The sequence below is a fragment of the Leptidea sinapis genome, chromosome Z (assembly GCF_905404315.1).
Source record: "Leptidea sinapis chromosome Z, ilLepSina1.1, whole genome shotgun sequence".
Taxonomy (NCBI): domain Eukaryota; kingdom Metazoa; phylum Arthropoda; class Insecta; order Lepidoptera; family Pieridae; genus Leptidea; species Leptidea sinapis.
The window spans coordinates 14,622,533-14,640,253 of record NC_066312.1 but is presented as its reverse complement, the minus strand read 5'-3'; the positions used below and the strand labels follow the sequence as shown (position 1 = coordinate 14,640,253).

General features: G+C 33.0%; 1 protein-coding gene across 1 annotated transcript in view; it reads left to right on the top strand.

Annotated features, from left to right (window-relative positions):
- The window catches only part of LOC126978941 (adenylate cyclase type 6-like), a 308,068-nt gene that overhangs the window by 117,571 nt on the left and 172,776 nt on the right, over positions 1–17,721 (top strand). The window contains exon 2 of the mRNA XM_050828068.1: positions 7,191–7,512. Coding sequence (XP_050684025.1) covers positions 7,411–7,512 — 102 coding nt within the window. The 5' untranslated portion in view covers positions 7,191–7,410. The remainder of the gene's footprint in view (positions 1–7,190; positions 7,513–17,721) is intronic.

Below are 17,721 nucleotides of genomic sequence, written 5' to 3'. Positions count from 1 at the left end.
TTTGAAGTCACGGTAAGTTTAAGCAGTTTGCAATTTACTATTGTTGACACAAACATGAAATCTAAAAATTATAATACTTACATAATATATATAGATATATATATATATATATACAGATCAATGTATAAGGAAACTATCCAAACTGAACACAATGCTTGCATACGAGTACTATTACTTCACAGCAAAATGGCTTCACTGTGAACCCATCTAGAAGGTATCCTGTGCCAACTTCGTGTTAAAGATCCGTATTGGATCACTCAAAAGTTATTGCTATAACCTGCAGGCGTGAACAGTAATATTTGTTTTTTTTTCCTCCAGAGAACATATTAATATAGTTATTATAATGTTACCCCACTTGCATTACAATCTAGCGTTAACTTAGGCCAAGAAATATTTCTTCTTTAAATTATACTAAGAATATGTCCATTAACACATTTATTAAAGTCTTTATTAAGGGGAAGTCACTATGTACATGTGTCTTTTATAATATCATTATCATATTATATTGTTTTACACTACTTAAAATGTCAATGAACTCTATGTTAAGGTCCCAATGAACAGTAATAATTGCAGGCGAAATTTTAAACTAGAAATTAATTTTATTTAAGTATGCTCGTAGCTTTCCATTCTAAACTGGGCCTAATATTAAATAAAGTTTCCCAGCTATTGATTCTGTATACTTCATATTTTATCGGCTTCTATTAATCAACAGACAACTGGAATTTTATGGACTATTACTTGCGTCAATTATTACAATAACTTTACTGATCCTATTATTCAAGATCGTGAAGCTGTCAGTGACTTTGCCTGCGTAGATTCTTTTGGAATACGGGGTCACGTGGCAATGTGAATTTTAAATCGCATATTACCGTTATAAATAACGAGGTATATTTCGCAGGACCTTAATTATTTTTTTTAGAATAATAGAAGCCTTAGCTATAACATGAGCTATCTACCAGTGAAAGTTCGATAATTTCGAAGATAAGCCGGAATAATGTTATACAATAATGTTAATAACACGAAATAAAACAGTTTCTTTAATATCATAATATTTACAATATCAACAATAGCTGCTGATAGATAACTTTGATAAAATTTGATCTTACTGATAGTTCTACCTTAGTTGACAAGAGTCGACCTTACCCGAACCAGTGTTACATAGATAACGTGACAAACTGGTCTTATTCATTCCTGAATATTGCAGAACATAGTAAGGATTGTACAAGGAACATTAGCTAGAATTGTTAATTGGTCCCATTTTGTACATCTCTCCCATATTCTCTCAAATAATGGTTCACAAGTCACAGACGTGAATTGGTTTTACAAACGCAACGCCCTTATGTCGACTGAACCGAAGCTAAGTGTAAGTGGGCGAAGTCAATATTTTGCAAATAATCAAATACAAGTTATTTTATTCAATAGTTTTTAATTGTAATTCTTTGGCATAGATTTTTTAGGCTGGGTCACATCATTTTAACTGTTATAGTTAAGGTTTAAGTCAAATTTACCATTAACACTAAAGCTAATATAGACTGCGGAATGTGTTGCACCATCATATTCCTTGGCATAGTTCAAGTTAAAAAGTGAAATATCAAATCAATATTGAACATTTATTTGAAACTTTTCACAGGTTACCGACCTTTAGCTATTTAATATTAACTTTAACCGATGAAGACTGGACGGTTACGGCACAGTAGACATATGTACCAGTACGGAAACTACCTACAAACATTCGAAATGACACACTCACACAAATATGCCCATCATTCTTTATTTCTTAAGACTGTGGTAGAGGTGAAACTTCAACGGACAAAGTTTAAAAACACATAAATCAAATCAAATCAAATCAAACTTTATTCAAGTAGGTCAAGAAAATGACACTTATATGAAAAGAAATAAAATATTTTTCTTATTGAATCTACCGCTACTTCGTAAAGGGTTGAGCTAATGAGAAGAAATAGCAAGAAACTCATTGCCACTCTTTTATATTAAAATTTACAGATCATTTCAATTACAATATAATATGTAAAATGTAAAATGATGCAACAAATACACTCAAACGTCAAATAGTCAATGTCTTCATATTTCAAAGTTTGCCGTATGACGTTTTTTATTGATCTTATGAAAATGACAAATATTAAGTAAAATCAAAATTGACTTATTAGAACTTAGATTCATGATACATTGACTAACGGCCGTTCCCAATATACAGTCTACAGATAGAGATAAATTACTACCTTCTACTGTCAGTAATTCGCTGTCAATAATTTGAAGCTGTCCCAACATACTCGATAACGGCCGTTCCCTATGAATCATTCTTGAGATTTGTGGCATAGTTGAGATGAAAAATCGTAACTATCGTTGACTTTTTTGTCCCAATAAACTTATCGACGGTAACTCATCTTATCTGTACACGCTGTCTGTCAATGGGACAACGTATAGCTTACCATGGATAGAAGTTTGTATGGAAATTGCAACAGTGAACTGGCGATAAGAATGACTTATCGGATATATTGGGACAGCCTCAAATTATTGACAGCTAATTACTGACAGTAGAAGGTAATAATTTATCTCTATCTATAGATAGTATATTGGGAACGGCCGTAAGTCATTCTTATCGCCTTCAATTGGGACACGTGGATTGCAATTTCCATCTATCGCTGGTAAGCTATACGTCATCCTATTGACAGGCAGCGTGTACGGATAAGGTGAGTTACCGTCGATAAGTTTATTGGGACAGAAAAGTCAACGATAGTTACGATTTATATCTCAAGTAAGAGATAGATTGAATATGGGTTATACCGGTTATATTATCTCTAGATCTGAAGTCGTTGAAGACAAGTTTTATTATTATTATATTTTATAAATAAACAACATTTATTTTGTCAATATTATAGATTGATGTAATAGGTGTTGTGATGCTGATATTATTTTCATAGTGATGAAAATCAATAAAATAATCTGGGTTAAGTAAAAAAACCTATTATAGCGACACAGAACTATTAGATTCGAATTTGAATTCAAACATTTTTATTAAAAATAGGATATGATATCACTTATTGAAAGTCAAAAACTACCACACATTCGAAAAAGTATGCCTCACACCTGAGAAGAATAAACACAACAAACTCAGCGGGCTTCTTTTTTTTTCATAAAAAATAAGCTTACAATGTAATATCATACAAATATAGTTATTATTTAATATGTTGAGGGTGGTCGCTCCATTCCCAATCTGTGATCAATGTGAAAGTAATGTTATAGTAACCTTTACGACACAAAAGTTTTTTAAAAATTCTTTTGAATTTCGTGAAACATTTGTTTTTCTGAGGTCTTGTTGTAAAGGCATATACATCGCCTCACAAAAGACTTACTATCTCGACTCGTCCCGATTAGTAGGTTTTATGGTAATGAGGGTATCTAGCAATATTACTTATGTGCCTCATACATTACATTATCAAGGATATATTAAGAACCAACAGTCAAGATGTCGTTTTCCCTAATTTTTTTGCTCTCAACGATTCTTTAGGACCTAGATTATAAATAGCGCGAACAGCCCTCTTCTACAGCACAAATATTAAATGAATATCGGTAGCGTTGCCCTATAGCAATATACCATAGGACATAATACTAGAAATAACTAACGTAAACTATTCGTGCCGTATCAGTATCACCACGTTCTTTGAATTTAAATAATTAACTTACTACAAATTAAAAAACAAACGTCAAAACAATAAAAACTTCAATAACAAAGCAGTGATATGCAATATGCAGCAATGATTATAGATCGAATATTAAGAGCAGCTGTAAGTGTGTCTCCTTTTTAAAGCAACAATTCAAAAAAGAACCACATTCAAAATGCAAAACGTTCCTCGACACGCTCTCACAACTGAATTCCCAATCAAGCAAAGATTAATTTGGATCATCCGTTCAATACAGTTTATTTCGTAACAATCATGATACACGACATGATAAAATAAATAAAAGAACATTGAGATACAAGAAATATTTGAAGCTGGTAGATGCAAATATAGTCTTTAAAAACATTTCTTTAATTTCTGTTTCACATTATTTTAAACGTGAAAACTGAAACGTGAAAACTTCAGATAATTTTAATCTCTAAATAGAGACTCTTGCTGTTAGGCAACGCATGATTTACAGTCAAATATGTTTTGTTCGAATGTGCTAGTTATATTTCTGAAAGACAAATGTTTAACCTTAGTAGTGATAGATACCTAATATTAAGTGATTCTGATATGTATTGTAATGTTCTACGATTCCTCAAATTTTGTAATCTTTTTAGTTTGATATAATTATTGTATTTGTGGTCGCTGATAACCTTGTTGTTCTAAGCGACCTTAAAAAAAGGGGAAAAACAAAGCTACGTCTTGCACTCGCGATACGTATGTCACTTTGTTTTATTGTGCGTGGGTTGCAGAAAATAGAGGCTTACAATTTAATTTTCAACGTGTTACACAGTTTTTCTTCACCTATAAATTGTAGAAGACCTCTTTATTTATACAGTGTAGTTATTTCTTGCAAAATAAACTTAAAAAAATCTTGATGATGTATTTAAATCACTCTTTCCCTTCTACTTCCACTTAAAACAAACTGAGGTATGAGTCAGAAGAAATAGTGTACAGCCTCTTCGGCAGCGCAAAAAAAATATTAATATAAATTACAAGTCAGTATGTACGAGTACAACTCAATTTCTTATGTCGTGATACATATCTGAAATACACTAATAAATCTGCGATTAGTGTATTTCACATGATTTCTCTCAAATTAAGTAACTCTAAATTCGGAATCAATTCTGTTAATTTATAACTTTTCCTTCACTGTCACTTTGTATGTTTACCCTCCTAACCCCATTTTTTTAAAGAATTCAAATTCAAATATTTTTATTCAAAAAGGGATGTGACATCACTTATTGAAAGTCAAAAAAAACTAACACCCATTCCAAAATAAAAGCCAGGCCTGAGAAGAATGAGCGCCACAAACTCAGCTGGCTTTTTTTTCATCAAAAAATATGTTTACAAAGTAATATTGTACAATTAAACTTATTATTTAATAGCCTGATGGTGGTCGCTCCATTCCCAATCTGTGGTATAATTATGAAAGTCATTTATGTTATAGTAACCTTTACAAACGTTTTTTAACAATTCTTTTGAACAACGTAATACTTTTGTTTTGAACATTTTCTGGGATCTTGTTGTAAAGGCATATACATCGCCCCACAAAAGACTTACTAACTCGAATTAGCTGTGTAGTAGGCATTATTAGCTTATGTCTGTTCCTGGTGTTAACATTATGGTTATGACAGTTTCAGAACTGTCCGATGTCACCTGGCATTTTATCAAACAGAGATGTTATTTTGCTTCATTTTGTGATTCTCTTTTGAGCTCTAACACAAAAACCACAATCTGATAACAAGACCTCTTGTATCTGTAGCAGCGCTATTTCAGGAAAATAGTGTATATTCATGTTACAGAAACATTTCGTGTACCTTCCTCAATTAAATGTTTTAGGGTAGTTACCGGAGCGTGTAAGGATAATAGTTATCTTTGGCGAGAATCAAGTTTCCTTGCTTCAAAGATTTGACGACGGTTATCGCTACACATCTAGTCATCTTGAAAATCTAATTATGGAATGTAAACTGTAAACTTTACTTTTAGCGTCTGGTAGTTTAATAATTTAATAAAATTGACTTGAGTTGAGATATAAGATTGGGTCGAAATATAAAATAATCAGCCAAGCCTGCAGAGAGATTTCTCTTAGATTTTTTAACTATTGCAAAACAAAGTCATTATTATGCTAGACCTAAATATTTAGGCCACTCTACAAGAATTTTTAATTTGTAAAAATTTGATAGTAGATAGATTTCTTAAATTAAATTTTTAACTTAATTTGGAATGGAATTGTGTTACATAATTATGTTAAAATTCGATTATCTTCTGCCATTTTAATTATATAATGAGTATAATATTATATATATATAAAAAATGGGGTCTTAAAGAATATAGATAAGAAGAATTATAGGTGATAATAGTAAAATACCATACCTAAATATCGTAGCGGCTACCTGCTGTACCCACAGCTGTCGATGCTGGGTATAATTCGCCTAAGGCCGAACAAAAAGATACCCACGAGGATTATAGATTCTGGCTAGTACTCAAGTATCATTAAATTAAACTTGGTCTTGGTGCTATATTTAATGTGGTCTTGGAATGGTTAACTATTTTTTGAAAATCACTAGGTTTTTTTCGGCTGAATATGGCAGATTCTAATGTATTTCGAAACTATAGCGACCTTTAGCGACGGTGGATCTGTAAGCCGGAGAATTATTTTGAGGTTTTTTGTGACAAGACAATTTTTCTTGTTTACCTTCCGCCGTTTCTCACGAATTTTGTTACACAGTTTCAAGTTTGGTTTTGCTTATAAAGAGCCAGTAACAGTGTATCCATAGTCGAAATATTCAAATATGACCACTCCTTTACACACCAGAAAAGAAAGCCCATGATCTTTTCGGGCGAACGACTCGCCTTAATTTTTTTAGGGTTGGAGAGGATAATCTCATTTATATACAATAATTTTGTTTCTGGATTATAATGGTGAAGCCACGTTTCATACATAGGTGTAAGTTGAGCTGAGAAATGTTCTTTGAGCTGAGAATTTTTCTTAAATAGAAGCTCAAGAAATATCCAAATTCACAGCGTGACATACGTGCATCTCTAGAAGAAAACCATACTAACTTGTTCTATTGTAAAATTTAACACACAAATTTTTCCTATTAAAATCAATATTCCAGTTATATAGATAATAGTTAAGAAAATTAATGTTCCAGTATCTACTTCTTTTGTTTGCAAAGAGTACTTTAATATCTTTGAATGAAAGTTTCATTCAGATTTGAAAACCTACTGAATATTTACGGTTGACCATCCTATCATCATTATAATAAATTATTTTATATTATATACCTCAATACGTCGTGTGAGTAACCTAGTAACTTTAGAATTATGGTATTCCATATTTACATTTATTTTTTATTTATTTAAGACAAAATACCATGTAATTTGATTATATATATGTACCTATGTATATGTAACGAATAATTAATTGAAAAAATAAAATTTCGGTAGTTAACAACTAACTTGTTTTAGATAAAATATTTAACGGATATTTCTTTGTTTCAGGTATTTCTGCTGTATCTTCGGTTACTCTTTATTTCAGTAAATTTTTGTTTCGTTAGTTTTTTTTGTTACAATTGACTATAATTTTTTTCTGGTATAACTTGTTTATTCGACATGTTAGTGATAGACTACTAAGTATAGTGATTTTCTAGTGTGTGTTATTGTGCGATAGAGACGCTTAAAACAATTACTTGTTAAGTGACATTTTTGACATTTTTCCAAGATGTCAAAACCAATAAAAAGATCTTTTAGTTCTGAGGGTCGCGTACCCAGACGTGATTGGAGCGCGAGGCTCAGTCTACGCAGCCGCAGTGGTCGCAGTATGGTAAGTGAATCAATTTTAAAAATATTAAGGCTTTTAAGTGTAGATTACCAACCGGTAATCTTAACGCACATAATACAACTGTTACATCTGTATTGTAAAGTTTCCACTTAGAATTACAATATACACATATTGTTAACAATTTAAAGATAATTAGGGCATAGTGTCCCTTTACAATTCACAATATGAAATGCCTACTCGAACTTAGCGCTCTGGCTTATATAGGGCACGACCGTCTACCGTGATAATGCTACCAACTGTTAACTAACTTACATGAATCAAGTTAACTAACGATCTGAATATAATATGCTATTAGTTATTTCTAATCAAATCAAATCAAAATCAGTTTATTCACGTAGGTCCCGGACATGACACTTATGAATGTAAAAAATTTTTCTTATTGAATCTACCGCTACTTCGTAAAGGGTTGAGCTAATGAGAAGAAGTAGTAAGAAACTCATTGCCACTCTTTTATATCAAGATTTACATTTACATCGATTTACAATTCATTTCTATTACAATATAATATGTAAAATGATGCAACAAACGTCAAATAGTCAATGTCTTACACGAGTAAGTCAAAAAAGTAAATGTAAATGAATACAAAAGTTATTGAGTACAGTAGCTGCATCATCCACATACACCATAAATAAGTAAAGGTATTCTGTGAGCATTTTATAAGCGATTATAAATAAATAAATATGTATATATCCATACTTATATACCCACAATAACTTTTAAGAATCTGAAACCGAGTCTCCAGAATCAGTGTTATTTATATAAAGTAACGTGTCCAACAGAGTAATGAGTTAGTAAAATAAATGTAATTATTAATTGGGATTGTCTTATGGCAGTTCATTACGTTGGTAGCGCTTGTTAACATATCAGGCTGGCATAAGTTTGATTGTTCCTCTCAGTATTTGATAATTAAACATTCCTACCAGTAGGTAGGAATGTTTATAATAAGGTAGTAACCTGGAATGCAATCGAATAAAAAACCAAGTGTGGTAGAATATGCAACGTTTATAATTTGTTGCACATTCAGTACAGACTTAATATACGTTGGCGAACAGGTCGCTTGTCGTATGTAAAGTATTTTACTTCACTGACGAGAAAATGACAAGAAATAATTCTAAATTTCATCGACGAATCTCCACAATTCGGTGATGATTTCGCTTAACTACCCATTCCCTGCTCTCTAAGGGCTGATTTCACCAATGAAGTAGAACATGATTACAACACTTTGAACTAAGTTTACGCCTGTAAACAAGTTTACAATATATAGCCCAAACGCGTTTAAATACTGACCACCAAATTTCGGAGTTTCAACATAATCTGATCGCATTCAAGAGCTGTCAAGCGTTATCGTAATATAACATTGACATTTAAATATTTTAATTTTGTTTATACATATACGATTAGAGTTATGATCGATATTTGATACATTCTCTTGTTTAATGTAAGTCCAGTTTACGTGAACACGCTCAAAATCAAAATCAAGACTGGCATTTGAACTCGTTAACGTAAAACTAAGTTGTTTTGAACTCAGTTTGGAGTGTCATTGGTGAAACTTGGGCTAAAAAACGCAAGAAAAAGACGCCTTGCAAGTGGCGTTAAGTTCTTGGATTGCTATGTTTGTATTGAATTTGACTATCCATTAAGAAGCTTATTAATTTAATATCATTAAAAAAAACTGTCATATGCAAGAGCTTCATGAGAAAACTTAACGCTGAATCGCAATAACCAGAATTAAAAGATTTTCGGTGATTATCATAGAACTGATTTGTTTGTTATAAAATAATTTTGGCCACAAATTTTAAGTCAACATAGTTATAGGTTATAATTTGCAATACCGCAGTTCAACCTGAATACTCTTCCTGTCGCCAGTGTAAATATTAAATTATAATTCATTATTTAAGTTTCGTAACCCAGTGTTTTGTCATGCGCGCTAAGTGTGGTAAACATTCAGTTAGTATTTCTATAAACGTAGACGCTATATAAAGCGGGAGGGAGTTACCAGTGGGAGGCTCCTTTGCACAGGATGCCGGCTAGATCATGGTTACCACAACCGCGCCTATTTCTACCGTGAAGCAGTAATGTTTAAAACATTACTGAGTTTTGGTCTGAAGGGCGCCGTAGCTAGTTAAATTACTGGGCAAATAAGACTCACATGTAGTGCTGCTCAGAATTTTTGGGGTTTTTCAAAAATCCTGAGCGGCACTGTATTGTAATGAGTAGGGCGCATCAATTACCATCAGCTGACCGGCCTGCTCCCCGTAACCTAACGTGACAATATTTAGTATTTATATCATCCCGATCTCTTGTTAATATTCGTGCAAAATTCGAATGAGATCTATTCAGTAGTTTTTGAGTTTTACCTGGATATAGACACAAACAAACTGACAAATGGATAAACAGTCAAAAATAATTTAGAGAACACAGAAATATTCAATGTACAGTTTTTACTTTGTTACCATTTAATTGGGGTTCGAATTATCTTCTAGTTTTCATATAATTTATTTTGTGTCAGGCTATCAAAGTATACTGGCGTTATGAGAGATAGCCTTTCTGGCTGCAACATTACATATTTATATATTTTAAGCATAAAATCCCATATCACAATATTTATTGTGCCCTTGCTGAGAACTTTTTGGAGCCTTCTTCCACGTACAAAGCAAACAAACAAAGCTGTGGATTGAGCATCCGTGTGCGATGTTTCCGGTACGATACGACATGGGTACCTTTTAAAAATAAGCGCGTACACCTTCCTTAAAGGCTGGCACCGCACCTTTGATTCCTCCGGTGTTGCAAGAGAATGAGGGCGGCGGTGATCATTTAACACCAGGTGACCCGTAAGCTCGTTTGTCCTCCTTTTTTCGTAAAACTCTTTTAAATAGACAATAAAAAGCTACATTTTAAAAGGTTGGCTTTATCGCTTAATACGAATCTGTATTCCAAATAAGGTACTTCATTATTTACAAAAACTAGAAATAAAAAAAAACGTTTTGTGTTAAATGGCTTACGACAGCAGTCACGACTTCATCAAGATGAGGTGAATAAGACATTTTTTTTATTCTGTTTTCATAATTAACATTTGTAATACATTTAATAATTGTAATTGTAATTGTGATCAGGTACTCTGGTGAATTATGCCGTGACTGATCGTCATTTGTATTATGTTCACCGAGCGAGACTCCCTTAGGGCCGGTTTAAACACAATTCAAGCCAAGGAATGGTGAAAAATCGTAACTAATTATTATATTCGCTAAAACCTGATTTTTAATCTCTAATTAACATCGTGTCTTTTTTTATGAATATCGTAACTTTATCGATGACTTAAAATGCCTACAGTGTGAGTAAGATATTCGGGTGATAAAATATTTGTATTTAAATAATGATACTGAAGCGAAATATTATGTAACGATGGTTATTTGCAGTAATGAAATTTAACTTTAATAAATTTAATGTTTGTTAAAGTTAATTTTCATTATACTATATTAGTACTGACTATAAAAAAACAAACATTTTGAAAACCTATTGCTATTTTAGTGGGTTGATGAGCTTGAAATGATATAAAATAAAAAATGATAACATTGACTTTCACAACCAAGCGTGACGGCTAAGTCTCATTCAAGTATTTAAATTATGAAATGAAGTTTTCCCTTTAAAAATTATTCAATGAAGTCACACGGTTTGTACCAAAGCTATAATTAGAGACTTGAGCCTAATAATGAGTTATTGTAATATTTCACGATCTCTTAAGCTATGTATCCGAATAAGGTTTTATTAAGAACAAAGTAAATCTTTACAAACCTATCTTGATGATACTTTATCATTGTAACTCTCGTTCGTAAGGATAATTGTGCCATGTCTAATAGACCATTTTTAACCAAACCCAAAACTTTCTAATGGAATTTGATGATTGGGTTCTATCTCGTAGCACTCTATATTTCTGGTTCAGTGAATTTAGTCGATGACATGAACATCTCTGTGACGATTTTCGTGAAGGTCACACAGCGACTGATATTACTGAAACTAATATTAATATTGAAGACAACTAATAAAAAATTACACATCAGCAAATTCATACTGTATTAAGTATATGTATTTGTATCTATACCTGAAGGTTCGGAATGTTTGTACTCTATGGATACCGCATGATTAAACGAATAAATTGCGTTTAAAGTGGTGCATATCATTGTCATCACTGACGACACCTGGGTATATTGCTTTCAACCTGAAAGTAAAATATATCAGCAGAATCACGGACAAGTAAAAGAATAAGGACTCTCTGTCAACTTACATAACAGTGTAGCACCAAAACAAGCCGATTAACGTGTAAATATATAGCCCCACGCACACACTTACACTACTACAGGCCGATAGGCGGCTATTATGAGAATTGTCATCGTCTGTGACAGATCAGTTTGTATCTCAATAAAATATTTTAAAAATGCCATCGTATTGTAAAGGATTTGTAGCCATATAATATGATTATTTAAGGGGGAAAAAATTATGTAACTAGTATCCCCCGTAACCGCACTCACACTAGCATAACGGTGCTTCACTTGCTAATATCACGGCGGAGAGTACTTCTGTATTTACTCGTCCGTGAGCAGAATGGGACTTTTCAACGATTTGCTTACGAAAATTGAGAATAGTCAAAGTATTGGATATAAATTGTTTGATTGCTACTCTTCGCGATTTTCGCGCTTGAAAACCAAACAACAGATACTGCAGATTATTATTTTAATACGTTCTGCTCAACGTTAGTCTCTTTTGTCATGACAACGAATGAGAGTAATGAATCAGTTTTTGAAGACCCCAGATAAAGAATTAATTACGCTACCCGGTTACTCGTACATTACTCTGGACCTCATGTCGATGACGTCACATCGTCGCTTTGTTACGGTGTGCAAAACAAGCATCGCATATAATAATTAATAAATAAACAAAGATTGACTTTTTCAGAATTATTGATTGATGTAAAGGTGTGATGCTTATTATTATTATCATAGTGATGATAAATCAATGAACTAATTTGCGTTAAATAAAGAATGTATATATATTCCTGGCAGTACAGTTATGGTGACACAGAACAGCAGAAACTACAGAAATATTTTTAACAAAAGTCAAAACGTAACAGCAAAAACTTCAAAAAACCAGTGGGGGGCTTCTTTCACAGGATGCCGGCTAGATTATGGGTACAACAACGTCGCCTATTTTTGCCTTGAAGCAGTAATGTGTAAGCATTACTTTCTTTCGGTCTGAAGGGCGCCGTAACTTGTGAAATTACTGGGCAAATGAGACTTAACATCTTTTGAGCGCAATTGTAGTGCCGCTCAGAATTTTTAGGGTTTTTCAAGAATCCTGAGCGGCATTGTAATGGGCAGGGCGTATCAATTACCATCAGCTGAACGTCCTGCTCGTCTCGTCCCTTATTTTCATAAAAAAAAGAAGTGATAGCAGGAATAAATCACAACATGTACCTAACGGTAATGAAACTGCAAACCGTACTGACGCAACATGGTGAGCACGAGAGTGTGGAAGGGGAACAGGAGGGGCTTCACGTTCCAGTGAGGTCCAGAGATAAAATGTGACCCTCTTGTTTCAAATCTGTCAGGCGTTGGTAGACGACTCAATTTAAAGTTTTATGGAATTTTATTATCAGAGTGTGAAAGTTTCGCTGTGTGTTCCTACTAGTAAGGCTAGTGTTAGGATAAAGTTTATGGTCCAGAATTAAATTTGAAAACCGTACGGCATAAGTTTTAATAACCGAGGGCTGAGTTATGATCGATGCCTGTTGTAAGTTCCGCGGTATTAGATGATTTAATTGAAATTTCGTTTATTAATACGGATATTAATAATCTGTTTACAAAGTACTTTCAACCGCTAAAGCTATAATATATATTATGAAGATTAGCGTATGAGTACACCTCATATTTATGAGGGAGCGTTAAAAATACTTGTTTTGTAAATTTCCCCATTTCCAAAAATGACATCGATAGGTATATAATTTTACAAAACATAATCTCAAACCTAAATAAAATATCAAAATCGAATCTATTTAGCGGTTTGTGAAATAATTAATTATTTTTTTGATCAGTTTACATCAGATGACCCGTAAGCTCTTTTGTCCTCCTTTTTCAATAAATAAAACATTTATGAAATGAGATAAAGTTTTAGCAATTTTATTTGGGATTGAGTGGTTTTATAAGTATAGATACTAATATATAGGTAAAGTAATCCTTATATGTTTTGATATGCGAAACATTTTAGCATTTCAGGATTTCATTTCGGAATCTCTTTGTATAAATTTGGGTAAGGTAGCAGACAAATTATTCACGCCTTAAGGTCCTTTGTATACATAGCCTTGGTAATCATTTTATTCATAAAAATATCACGCAAAATACGATAAAATTTTATTCGAATTTGTCCTGGTCCTAAGGACTCCTTTGGAATCTGTTATTAATAAAACTACTAAGGCTACTCTTAGAAATATTATATTTTCATGTGTAATGTTAATGTTAGTTAAATGAGACTTCAATTTAGCTTATTTTGACGATAATACAAAATTGTATTTAATATCATTATAGTAATATTACAACATATTTTTTTTTATGGAATAGGACAAACGAGCGTACGGGTCACCTGGTGTTAAGTGATCACCGCCGCCCACATTATCTTGTAACACCAGAGGAATCACAAGAGCGTTGCCGGCCTTTAAGGAAGGTGTACGCGCTTTTTTTGAAGGTACCCATGTCGTATCGTCCCGGAAACACCGCACAAGGAAGCTCATTCCACAGCTTTGTAGTACGTGGAAGAAAGCTCCTTGAAAACCGCACTGTGTAGGACATATGTCGTAAATTTATAAAATAATTCAGTGTGAATTCAAAATTACCGAAAACAAACATTATTCGTGCTTTTGGAGTAGGTAACTGAGATTATATTTAGCTATTATGTGACGTGGTAAATATTGCTTGCTAGGTTGGCGAGATTAAGGATTTCATTTTACCGGGACACCATGGAGGCGCAATCAGTCACGCACCGTGGTGTCCGTAAGCTACCAAACTAGACACACATCACATTAAGACGATATCAAAATGTACCTTGAAGAGACAGCACTACTGCTGTATGTACGTAGGAGAGAAAATTCAAGAGAAAAAGAAACAGTGGTGGCTAAAGCGTAAGCGTAAGCGATCTGATGAGGATTTATTCTTAATTGACGGTCTGCTTTGAATATTCCATAGTATGCAATTAATATACACAATTAATAAAACGCAATGTGGTGGGATCGTCACTGGAGGCCTGACTGGAGGCCGAGTGAGGGACACCATACACCTCTATAGTAATTAGTGGTGGCATGACCAGCGTGATGGCTCTATAGAGAGCTGTACATATTTTATTGGTGGCGGCGACTGGTTACGCTGCTATGGTGTGCCGGTGAAATATTGCCCTTAGATTACTAATTATTATTGATTTCCCTATTACTTCTTCATAGATATTCGTTCAAAACTATCATACACTAAACTGGATTTGCTAACTAGATCATTATCGTGCCTGTTTAACGTCAATACAAAAAATATAACTGGACTTTAAAACTAGATACATGGTAACGAAACAGTTTACACTATGTGTTAGACCTACGTAATTCTATCTGTTGCCAGGTTGCTCTGTACGTCACTAATTCTCATACTCCCAATCACAACTTATTTACTATACAGTTGTAGATGGTATTAAGAACAGTCAGAGCCTAAAGATTTACATGGAAATGTTACGCGTGGGCTCTTTTGCAACACATGGTATCGTAGAATAAGATGTTAAATTTTTACATTAGTAAACAAACGAAACTATTTTCTAAAATAGGTTCGCAAAGAAAAGGTTTCAACAAAAGTTTTATAATTACAAAATATTATGACCTATAACCTTGTATCTTTACAAATCAGTACTTTGATCGTCCATAAGTAATGATATCAAGATGAACGTTATCGTTAAGTGTAAGATTTATATTTTATGCAAATTCAGTATAGAGTGAATGTTGAATTCACTTTGATTAGTTCAATACGTTCGGAACTGTCTCGAGTAATTGTTAATCGCTCTTATGTTTAGGCTGTGAACTGTACTACATTATTCGCATTGTTTCCGTTCATAATGGATTAAGCTATTTCGGTTCACAAAACATACTATCAATCAGAGTACATTAAACAATAGTTTCCCATCAAATCGTATCGGTATATGAACGTACTAATCTTAGATCAATTCTATGTCTAGATAAACTATGAGTTAACCTCTATTTTTAGTGTCAAATAAATCGCGAGTTTAATACGTAGCATGTCACGCACACTAAAGTATTAAACCTGGCCTGTTTTGGATCAATCATTTTTGTTTAGCAATAAGCAAACTAACTGTGATTTATTAATAACAGAGTTGATGTGTTGGTGCACTTGCTGCTCCAACTTTGTGAGTCCTCGCATAATAGTATCTAGCAATTGCAATGTATTTGATGTTGTAACCATTTTTATGAAAATATATAAATAAAAATTAATACTTATATAAATAAAAAAATATGAAGAGAGAAATACTAGTAGGGGAAGGCCTGTTGCACCGGAAGATAAGATGAGACTTAGCATCTTAAGTCTCAAGGTGATGAGTGCAATTGTAGTGCCGCTCAGAACTTTTGGGTTTTTCTAGAAACCTGAGCGGCTCTGCATTTTAATAGGCAGGGTGTATTAATTACCATCAGCTCAACGTCGTGATCGTCTCGTTTCTTACTGTCATACAAAAAAGATATGAAATCACGTTTTAAAGTAATTACATTGAAATTATAAATATTTTTGATAGTTTTTAATTTTAAGGCCTTTCTTAACTCTATTTCTCTTCTCTTTACTTGTATAATGGAGGCCGTAACCACATGATAATTTAAGACATTTTAAAGATAATACAACTTTAATACTTAGGTACTGAATATAGTCATTAAACATGCTATAAAGAAAGAACTTTTCGAAATTTTAAAAAGAACGCTCTCAATGATTCAATTATTTCATTTTGTCAATCAGTAGTTATGTCATTCGTTCTGCACTTATTCTCTGTGTTAACTTTGACTGCCAAAATTTACAACTCGACCACATTCTTAAAAAAGGGTATAAAGTTTTCGCATCACGTATTACTTTATAGATTTAGGTATATTATATTTAAATATTTGGTTTCATAATGTAGACACAATCCAACATTGACAGAAATAGGAACCAAACTCGTTATAATAACATTGTTACCAACTTGAAAAACACCATAAATATGAAATGATGTTTCCTTCGCGTATGTTTCGTAACGAACACCGAAAATATACCGACATTTAAATATAACATGGAGCCTTTTTATAAACGGTATTGTAGCTCTGCTCTTGAGAGTGTCCATAAGTATTTGCGTCTCATAAAATAGGGTAGAGAGCTCGTATTTACATTGGGTTGAATTTCAATAATTGAATTTAAATTTGTTATGATGGGTCAAGGTAAGAGGATACAGGCATAAATTAATTTGTCAGCCACAGAATTATATTTTCCACAACGGAATAGAATGCTTTTTATATTACATAAGCCTGGCATTGTGTTTTTATAATACTTCGATTTGTCTTTTTTTTAATGGAAAAAGGCAGACAAATGAGCGCACGGGACACCTGGTGTTAAGTGATAACCGCCGCCTACATTCTCTTGCAACACCAGAGGAATCCCAGGAGCGTTGCCGGCCTCTAAGGAAGGTGTACAAGTTACTTTACTTCGAGTTATTCTAGTTTCTGTTTTAATAAAGTGATAAATGTAAATACGGGATGGAATGTATGAATCGAAGTTCATCACAACTTCATGCTTCCAGCTCTAAGTACATGTTAAAGTATTATAATTTAATTTACTTTCAAACATGATGTTTTAATGTTTTCTTGATGGTAGATTATCATTGCTGCCCATTTTAAACAATTCTCACGTCGAAGCCATGTTAATACAAATATAATAATATAATATAATATTGACACACTTTAACACAATTAATTATCTTGCCCCAAACTAGGCAAAGCCTGTACTATGGGTACAAGACAACGATATATTTAATACAATATACTAACTTCAACATACATAATTACATATAAACATCCATGACTCGGAAACAAACATCCATATTCATCATATAAATGATTGCACCTACCAGGATTCGAATTCGGGA